The 10,515-nt window shown below is 42.5% G+C and overlaps 1 protein-coding gene across 1 annotated transcript; it reads left to right on the top strand.

Moving 5' to 3' along the window:
• Positions 1 to 1,709: 1,709 nt before the first annotated feature.
• LOC129814322 (angiopoietin-related protein 4-like) lies at positions 1,710 to 9,691 on the top strand. Its single transcript, XM_055867391.1, has 7 exons — positions 1,710 to 2,338; positions 3,352 to 3,462; positions 3,550 to 3,640; positions 6,695 to 6,808; positions 7,069 to 7,164; positions 7,642 to 7,920; positions 8,067 to 9,691. The coding sequence occupies exons 1-7, from the start codon at positions 1,826 to 1,828 to the stop codon at positions 8,249 to 8,251; spliced, it is 1,389 nt and encodes a 462-aa protein (XP_055723366.1). The 5' UTR covers positions 1,710 to 1,825; the 3' UTR covers positions 8,252 to 9,691.
• Positions 9,692 to 10,515: the final 824 nt, after the last annotated feature.

Genomic DNA, 10,515 nt, shown 5'->3' with positions numbered 1-10,515 from the left:
CAAGACAATGTTTATTCCCAAACTGCATATATTCTGCCAAATTCTTAACTATGCAAATGAATATGCTATGTAACATTGAGTTGTTTAAAACCACTGATTTACCTAAAACCCTTTTCTTATCTTATGGGAAATAATGGTAACTTGTGTCATTGTTATATTACGGTCAAGTCACCCGATAACACATGATCAACAACAAAGAAATCGATGTCAGTATCAATCACAGGTGACAGGTTAAATACTCATCACTGCATCCTTTATTAGAAGGTCGCTAGACCTCTTAATTCCCTTGGCTCACGTCACTTCTCCCTTTTTGTTGACAAAGGTCTTGTGCACAAACTTGCAACATATCTCACTTCTCTGTTAAAGTAGAAAAATACTGGCCACCAAACCCGCTCACAGGGTTGGTTAACTCGAGGTCCCTCGTGTCTCTATCAACCTAGGTAGAGCAGGCTTCAGTTAAGGCGAACCATTCAATCTTGAATCCTTGGTGCCGATGCGGCAGTTTAGAACACTGATGAGGGATGAATTCCCTGAGGTTTTGCTTTGATTGTGGTGTTTTATTTGTGTTGTTGAGATGTGGTGTGTCTGTATCTGCTGTGTCCTGTAGTTCATTTTTTGCTGTTTTATTGATTTATATTGTAAAGTTGTTTGTCTCAATTGGTTCCTCTGAATATACACTGAACACATTTTTTAAAAACACAACATGTAAAGTGTTAGTCCCATGAGCTGAAATAAAAAAATCCCAGAAATGTTCCATTTGCACAAATAGCTTCTCTCTTAAATGTTGTGCACAAATTTGTTTACATCCCGGTTAGTGAGCATTTCTCCTTTGCCAAGATAATCCATCTACCTGACATGTGTGGCATATCAAGAAGCTGATTAAACAGCATGATCCTTACACAGGTGCACCTTGTGCTGGGGACAAGAAAAGACCAGGAGTATTTCTGTCTGTAATAATGCCCTTTTGTGGGGGACAAACTCATTGTGATTAGCTGGGCCTGGCTGCCAAGTGGGTGGGCCTATGCCCTCCAAGGCTCACCCATGGCTGCACCAGTGCCCAATCATGTGAAATCAATAGATCTGGGCCTAATCAATTTATTTAAATTCACTGATTTCCTTATATGAACTGTAACTCAGTAAAATCTGAAATTGTTGCATTTATATTTTTGTTCAGTACACATATATTTTTTAAATCAGCCTATATGGCTTTCCTAGCTTGTTTGATGTGAACCACTTTCTTTGTTACATCATTATGTTCATCATGATGTGTTGACACAAAGTGAGTCAATCTATCCTTTGTCATTCAGCTGTCTGATTGTCAATTTAAGTGCACTAACAAGTCTGAACCCCTTTCTGGTTACTGAATGATAGAAACATTATAGTGACAGTAGCTTTCTGTTTAACATCCTTATGATAATCAATACATCCTAATGTGTTTGCACAAAAAAAGCTGTCTTTATCATACAGCTGTGCATGGCAATGTGCAAGGGTTTGCCAGAAACCTCTCTTTACTGTATTCTAAGGGTACTGATGGAAACCAGCTTCATTGTTACATCATGTGCTCCCCTCCCAGTCCTCCTCTAGACATAAAGAGTGGGGGAGAAACCAGAGAGCAGATCTCCCCCCTCTGCTCGGCCAGCCAATCAGATCAGCCAGCTGGCTGGAGTTGAAGGGCTCTGAAAGTATAAAACCGAAGTGCTCTGCACAGTGAAGTAGGATCTTGAGATCTAGTAACCAACTGGAAAGGGAAGGGTGCACACTTTGCAAACCACCGGAGGATAAAACCAACCAAAGAAATTGAGTCAACAAAGGAAAGCAAGCGACAATGAAGACAACACTAATAACTGTGACTCTGTGCCTGGTCATTCTGATGGCCACCGGCAACCCCTTTGACAGGAGAGGAGGCTCGGCCACTGGCGGGAAGGAGAAGAGGGTGCAATATGCGGCGTGGGACGATGTGAACGTGATCGCCCACGGCCTGCTCCAGCTGGGTCAGGGGCTCAAGGAGCATGTGGACAAGACCAAGGGCCAGATGAGGGATATCACTGCCAAGCTGAAGGCCTTCAACGGTACCATGGCCGACCTGGGCAAGGAGGGTCAGAGGCTGCAGGCGGAGGGCGATGCACTGAATGCCCGGGCCCGGGGGCTGGAGGACAGGGAAGTCCAGGTGCTCAACGTGACGGCCGAGCTGAGGGAGAGGACAGAGGAGATGCAGCAGGAGAGGAAGAGGGTGGATGAGCGGATGAACAAGCTGGAGGAGAAGGTGGACGGCATGCTACAGGGAGAGGGGCTGCCCGACATGAATGCAGGCAACTACAGCGATGCCCGCATCATTCAGGTAAGGAGGGAATCCATGACTATTTGGTGATACTTTGTTTTTCTGTTTGAAAAAGCTATAATACAAATTGTGCATTTGATAGGAAAGAAACGCAAATGACCTGAGAGAAAGTTATTACTGACAAGACACAGACTAAGCTGATTTGCTGCACGTCTCCCCCTTTTGTAAGCTTACTTCTCTGCAGTTGCCATTGTATCCAATCACTTCTGATTGCTTCAATTGTATGAAGGCATTACCAATTTTTTTTTTTTTACAGTAAACAGCCTGGCCTATTCATTCACTGTGCTACCATGACAACACCACAGCAAATAGATGAATTGATTAACATCAAGTCATGCTTAATACAGTAGGTTACTAGTACTATACATCAGTCCTGCATAATAATTTGACAAATTGCCTATTCGCTACCACTACCCATCTTCAGAAAAACAAGTGGAGGGGCAGTGTGATGCACTTTGATGGACAAGAACAGTTGGTCTGGGGTTATTTCCATTGGCCCAAAGATATTCAGATTACAGTAAAGAAAAATTTGCAGCAAACCCTTGAGTCACTGGGACTGTATAGAAGGCACGCCAGCGGGTGTTACTATTGTGCTGAAGAGCTTGGACTACGTGCAGAGAACGCAAAATCTTGCCAGACAAAGGAGCTGCACGCCTAATTTTTAAACCGTGATATTTGGAACATGGTCCAATTTAGGAAAATGTCACGCTTGATTTTATAAATGGTTTACAGCTGCAATAGCACCTGAACTCGAAAGATAATTTCTTGTTCTGACCATTTTTGTGGGATGGAAAACCCCGCGTTATGTAACTAAATCACCCGGTTGGAAAATACAAATGCCAGCGTTGATTTTGGACATGTGCTCGGAAGGATATGAGTTCTGTTTTCTGGATATAGTCTAGTAGTTCAATGTAGGCTTTGTGGTGGGCTAGTCATGTTATAAGTAACCTAGGCTACTTAAAATTAAGTCACAGGATAAAGACTTACAGGGTACCTTTTCTTTTTTCTTTCAGTGGATGCTGGAAGCTCAGAATAAACGTATTGATGACCTGGTCAACAGAATCCGACTCCAGCAAGATAAACTTGACAAGCAGAACGTGCGCATCAGAACCCTGCAAAACCAGGTATGGAACAGTCAATTTTAACATTATCATGATATATGCTATTGTTTTGTATGAATTATTTAAAGCTTTGTTTTCTTGCTCACTCAGATTCAGCTGACAAAAGAGAGACCAGCATTCAGGCGTAAACCAGAGGAGGCCGTTCACAATGGTAGCATTGAGCAGCGCGACTCACCCATCGGTAAGTAAAACCAAGCTTCGTGTTGACTCAATTTCCTTTTAAGACACCCAGACAAAGACTGACCTCCCGTTCCATGCCATCTGCATAGGGACAGTAAGATGCTTAAACCGTCAACTTTAACTGGAGTTGTCCCTACATTACGTGAAGTATAGGCCTATTAACTTTAATCATCAGATTATTGTATGCGCGCATTTTACTGCCAAAAACTCACGATAAATTATGCACAGGTGATTGCGATTCCATCAGACAAGTAATCAATCTGATGAATCCCAGTCGGAGCGTGTTTTTTCACACGTTTCCAGTTGTCTTGAACGCACTGAAGACAGAATTCGGAGATGTCTGATTTCCCAGTTGTTTTGAACGCGACATTAGGGACTTTTTTTCCAGTAAATTCAACCAAATAATGTGATGTGATAACGTTGAAACAATGTGGGAAACTGATTGGATTTGCAAAAAGTCATAAACATAAGGACATTTTGTATTTTTGTCACCCAACTTTTAACCTAAATCCAATGACATTGTGACATTATTTGGTTGAATTCATGTTAGTTGACAACTCAAATTAACTGACATCTGTGCCTATTGGGTATTTTAATTGGGTTCACAGAAAATAGCATGTATTCACAGTATAAAGAAAAATATCACATCAGGAAGTGTACATTACATTAGGCTACACCCTGTCTTACTCAATACTGCAGTACAGTAATTGTGAAGGTGATCATGATCTCCTCTACCTACAGTACACCTACGTCAGGCATCTGTTCACATCTGAAATGTACTACAGTGGCCTACGCATCATGTGGGCTTTCAGCAGGGCGGTATAGAGTTGGATCATGGTTTCTGGCAATGGAACAAGGATTAGGGCTTAGAGGGGTGGTCGCACTAAAAATGCAGCATGAAGGGATATGAATGAATCAATATGACTATACAGGACATTAGATTAGTTATATATCCCTCTGAATGTGACCTACGTTATTTTATGGGTGTTGGTCAGATATGTGATTGACCGACTCAAGAGTTGATTGAAAAAGAAAGTACCAATGTTATACCATTTAAACATAATGCCTGTTAAAACAAGTAATGTATCGCTCTCTCAATCACAAGCAACATCATTCGTGGTTATATAAAAATATTTCCCACTGTCTGATAGCCATTAAAGGAAGTAGTTGAAAAGTGATCCTGGAGATGCGGTCGCTCAGCAGAACACAATGAGTCCACTCACAGCAAGTTCGGACAGAAGGATTTTAGGAATGTTATAAAAGAAACAAGTCCTCTGGCTGGACTTCAATTGCGGGAGAGTTCAGCAGTCTTGGACAGTGTTATCTCAGGGTCACAATAGACCCCGATCACCGAGGGATTACAAATCTGATGGAGCTCGGGGAGGGGAAGTGGGGAATTTCCAAATCTAGTATGCTATGTTCTTCAGATTAGGTTCTCTGAGCCAGAAAAAAAGTCATAAAATAAAATGGAGGTGGTCTAACTTCGTCTGGTGAACTTTGCACACACATCCTTTGTTGTTTTGATGACACTGACTGCCTTGCTCCACCCTTCCAGCTCTCCACTTTGTACTCCTTCCCATAAAACAAATAATCGCACATCCCTCAGGAATGTCCAACCGTTCCCCCAGATCTGTCAGAAGACGGCTGTCCACCTTCTCCCCTCCATCGCTCCTCCAGCTCCCCATCCTCGTAGACCCCCGCCTCTTCAGGCGTAGATGAATGGAAGTGTGCCAAAGTTGAGGAGAACCCCCTGACCGCAAGTCAAATCACAACTACCCATCGCTAATAAATAGAGCTCATGTCTCGCCTAGAAGGGTCATTCCAGAAGAGTGATGTGTTGCGGTCCCGTGGTCGGCACTCATGTTTGTACTTGAAAACAAATATCAACCAAGTCAAACCAATATTGATTGATTGGTCCCAATTAAATCTTTAATCATAGTTTAGGCGATTGGTGCAGACAAAGAGCATCATAGCTGATAAACATATGCAGTATCTCTCAAGTCAGCATCATATAAATGTGAACTATTTTCTGAGTTGTGCTGTGCACCAACTCATGCCTTATCAGGCACATTACATCCAATGGGCCCCCCAGGCCTTTTGGTGACTGTCTCTATCCCATATAGCGACATCATGCTCCTAGCACTCTCTGAGCATTCCCTTTGCATGCAGTGGCCATGCATTTCTATGTCACTGACTGGCTGCTGTGCATGTGAGGGAGGTGTGACAAACAGGAGCGGAGGGGGAGACTGAGGACAGAAGGGGGTAGAGGAATGCGAGTTGCCAGGCAGCTGAGGTGGAAGTTTGCTTGGGAACTGGGAGAAAGGTCATGTTTACTACTAAGCAAGGAGCCCCCCCCCCCAGGCAGTTCGGACTCGGGGGCACAACACATTAACGCTTTCTGTGTTAGGGTATCCAACTATTGATAAACCCACTTCACGATAAGGCCCCTTCTTATTCGCAAGCAATCATAGACCCAGAGAGCTACAATGAAGTCAATGATCGGGATCCCAGCAGTGGAGGCTGGTGGGAGAACCTATAGGAGGGGCTCATTGTAATGGTTGAAATGGAGTAAATGAAACAGTATGGAAACTACATGTTTGATTGTAAATAAAAATGTGTTCCTAACTGACTTGCCTAGTTGCCTACCAAAATAAAATAAAAATGATTCCATTCCTTTAACTCCATTTCAGCCAATAACAATGCGCCCGTCCTCTTTAAGCTCCTCCACTGGATCCCAGATAGGGAAACCAGATGGGTCCTGATTCCTGAACATCTGACCTAGTTATTAAGTGAAAGGTAGACATGTTCTCCAATAATGTCCCTACAAGTGTCAAGTCTCTCAGTAGAAAACAGTGCCCAGAGTTTTTATTTTCTAGTTGAATTAATCATAAAGAATGTATTTTTATGTTTATTTATATTTGTTCCAGTGTAGAGGAAAGGCCAAAGCACTGTTAGGACACAGACATTGACGACGTGCACTGATACTGACTATTTGAGATACGGTGTGGACAAACTGTTTGTGAACCATGTTGTATTTTTGTCTTTGTTCTTTCAGAGATGGCCTCCGATTGCCATGAGCTGTTCCTGAAAGGTGAGACGGCCAGCGGCGTGTACACCATTCAGCCATTAAACTACCAATCCTTTGAAGTCTGCTGCGAAATGACAGCCGGTAAGTGGAGTTAGCCAGGGTTATACCCTTGTGTTCTATTTACAGGGCTTAACTAGCAATTGTTAACTAGTCCAACAACCAATCTTTATCTTCAGGCAAAAGGATAGCTCAGAAGCCCCTATAGGGACAAGTCACCGTATAAGGTTTCCCTATAGCTTAGTTTTTAAACACATTGTATGACTACATGTATGACAATTGGCTGTAGTAAATTTCTCATGGTCAAGACTAATCCAACTACTCTTCCTCTTTCCTCTCTACAGAAGGTGGCTGGACTGTGATCCAGAGGCGCCAGAATGGCTCAGTTGACTTTGACCAGCTATGGCTGGCCTACCAGAGCGGCTTTGGCAGTCTGAGTGGTAAATAAATCCTCTTATCATCTCCCTCACTAAATTCCACTGGCGCTAGCTAGCGAGGTCACGCCGAGGTTCGGACAGTACCACCTGTAGCCACAGCATAGAACAGTACAGCGCAGCGCTCTTGACCCGAAAACCTCCCAGTTCAGTTTGATTAACAAGTATTGATACTAACACTTATACAGGATTGTAGATGTCAAGATCGAGGGATCAGGTGGATCTTGATATGGCAGGTTTGGCACAAACAACCATCTAATCTGCAGCTTTAATGACACTGGTGGCTTTAGGTGCCCGAAGTGACCAAATCACATGTTCTATTCCTTTTTAAATTCCATTAAGTGATTACCGGCCTCGTTACGATCAGATCTTTTAAATTAACAAAGACACTGCGATAGCTGGACACATGTATGCAAACTTTGCACACGCTGCCACAGCCACTGATTAGGTCTGAACCCTTTTTTTTAATCTCTCTCTCACTAGGTGAGTTCTGGCTTGGTCTTGAGAAGATGCACGCCGTGGCCAAAGACACGGACTACACCCTCAAGGTCAAGTTTTCCGACTGGATGGACGATTCTGAGACGGTCCAGTACCCCATCCGTCTGGGCGGGGAGGAGAGCCACTACGCCCTCCACATCCAGGAGACCTCCATCGGCAACCTAGAAAGCTCCCTGGCCACCGAAGCCTCCGGCCTGCCCTTCTCCACCCGCGACCAAGACAATGACCAGAAGAGCGACACCAACTGCGCCAAACACCTCTCTGGTACGCTCCTCTTTATCCAAGTTCAAAGTTCAAAAAACATTTTGTCCGAATTTGATCTTGAGGTCTTAAGATGTATCTCTCAATAACTCAAATTGGGAATGTAGCACCAATGCCAATCTAACCAGATGTTTGCTCTCTTTCTCCAGGTGGCTGGTGGTTCAGCAACTGCGGACGCTCCAACCTGAACGGGCGCTACTTCATGAGCCCTCCTCCCAAGCAGAGGCATCAGAGGAAGCAGGGGGTTTTCTGGAAGACCTGGCGTGGCCGATACTATCCCCTGAAGACCACCGTCATGATGATCGCACCCATCGCCATCGAGAACAAGTCGTAGAGGAGAGACGCAGCAGTCTTCCGACTTGTCTCTTCTTAAATTGAAACACCGTTAGAGGTGGTTGGCCGACGAGTTAGGTTAGCTACCTGCTCATCCCAGGCCTCACCCACTGAGACTTCCAACGGAGCCAAGACCATCATAAAAGCCAAACGAACTCATAGTTGAATGGGCTCCATGTTTCCAAAGCTTTGTTTTTCGAAAGTCTTCAACTCTCTCGGCCAGAGACACAACCGACCAATGCAGAAATGTCTGTTTAAGAAGTACATGTGCATCAGCCTTAGTAGAAATTAATGGAACAGGATGAGGCGAGTTCCAACATGTGTTCTCTGTTCCAAGAAACTGCATTTTCTACATGTGGAGACCCATCTGACAGATGTCTTTAAATGCAAGAGCTCTCCCAGATGTTGAGCAGTGACATCTAGATTGCATACAGTATTGTCAGCATGAACACTGCCCTCCACTACAGTTGTACAAGTGGGGCAACTGTGGAGTTAATTAATCCGATTGTATGGACCAAATGGTGACTGAAACAATTCGTTGTTTTCCACATGAACGTAATGGCATTAGCTATTCAAAGGCATTATGTAAATTAAATAATCAATGTAAACTAGAATTACAGTATGTAATGAGACAAAGTGTGTAAAGTATTTTTCAACAATGGTGGTTTCTTTGTCTACATTTCCCTGTTTCTCTATGGAGCAAACACAATTACAGCCTTTTGTACAAAGTAACTTTTTTTAATTTTATTTTTTCCTGCAGTTTTATTTTGAATCAAAGTAAGCTCCTGCTCCACTGTTGCGTTCTCGTGGAGAAGTTTTATTCCTCAGTCATATTGACTGCATTTAAAATGACCAGAGTCATTTCTTTCTGTATGATGAATGAATATTGACTGTCTTTTCAGAACCTTTACTGCAACCTGTTGTAACATTCTCTAGTGTTCTTGTCGATTACTTTTAGTTTTTTCCCTTTATTTAAAAGCTTTAAAGAATCTTTATATATTTCTGGTATTGTCTGTTTGTAATTTATATAGTCTATTTTATGTTTTTCAGTTGTAAAAAAAAAAAAAAAAATGTTTAAAGAGAAAAGAAACTGATTTTTGGCTTCAACCAGCCAATAAAAATGATTTAAAGAATAATACTTTGTCTGATCTTTGATCAAACACACTGATGCAGCTGTAAATACAAAACCAGAAGTGAGCCAATGGTCAGAATGAAGTAACATGTCAGAGAACTCAAAAACATTCAAATTAACATCTGTAGCCAACACAGAAACAGTCAAATGAGTATGGTAGACAACTAGTCAAATGAACATTGTAGCCCAGTTTTCAAACTTTTCTTGCCCAGGGACCTCAACATATGTTAGCAAAAAATAAAAAGTAACGTCTTGGCTTATCAGGTGAATGATAATGGCAAGTAGAAGTAAAACATTTTGAAATGAATAGACAGTTTTCATTTAAAAAAATTTAACTAGAAAAGTATCTTGGCATGGGAGATTTTACTGTTGTAAAGCACATTTTCTGCAATTCTACACATATTTCCACTGAGCTGAGAAAAAATGTTGCAGTTCTAAAGCCGATTTCCTGCAATTTATGCATTTTGCCATGGCTAACGCTGTGCGCCTGTGCTCAAACATATCAAAATCAATGGGCATATGCCCTAAATGCTCGATTCTCCCTTTTAATTTATTGTTCTCAAAGTATTATTTTTAAAATATGTATAGTTTAATATCTTTTCTGCATGCTTTCTATCTGGTTTTGGTCGTTTAAGTTGACACTGAAATTGTTTTTCCATCCTGAAAATTACCACAGACTGCCCACCTAAGACTTTTCTATAAATAAAAAACCCAGTAATCAGCTCCAATGATTGCAAGTTCCTCCATATTAAGGGATTTCGAGATGTTGGCAATGACGCCCTTTAAATGGGCTCCCGAGTGGTGCAGTGGTAGAGGTGTCACTACAGACCCTGGTTTGATCCCAGGGCTGTGTCACAACTGGCCGTGATCGGGAGTCCCATAGGGTGCCGCACAATTGGCCAATCGTCGTCCGGGTTAGGGGAGGGTTTGGCCGGGGTAGGCCGTCAATAGGAATGTGTTCTTATCTGACTTGCCTAGTTAAATAATCAATCAATCAAGTTTATTTTATCAAATCAAGTTTATTTTAATTTTATATAGCCCTTCGTACATCAGCTAATATCTCGAAGTGCTGTACAGAAACCCAGCCTAAAACCCCAAACAGCAAGCAATGCAGGTGTAGAAGCACGGTGGCT

This window comes from Salvelinus fontinalis, chromosome 17 (genome assembly GCF_029448725.1).
Source record: "Salvelinus fontinalis isolate EN_2023a chromosome 17, ASM2944872v1, whole genome shotgun sequence".
Classification (NCBI taxonomy): Eukaryota; Metazoa; Chordata; class Actinopteri; order Salmoniformes; family Salmonidae; genus Salvelinus; species Salvelinus fontinalis.
Note: the sequence above shows the minus strand (reverse complement) of the source record. Positions and strands in the feature narration are given on the sequence as shown.

Excerpts from the sequence above, each read along its gene's own strand:
- LOC129814322 (XM_055867391.1), top strand. The coding sequence starts at position 1,826 with ATGAAGACAACACTAATAACTGTGACTCTGTGCCTGGTCATTCTGATG. Across the intron at positions 2,339-3,351 it reads GCGATGCCCGCATCATTCAG|TGGATGCTGGAAGCTCAGAA; the intron begins GTAAGGAGGGAA and ends TTTTTCTTTCAG. Across the intron at positions 7,165-7,641 it reads CGGCTTTGGCAGTCTGAGTG|GTGAGTTCTGGCTTGGTCTT; the intron begins GTAAATAAATCC and ends CTCTCTCACTAG.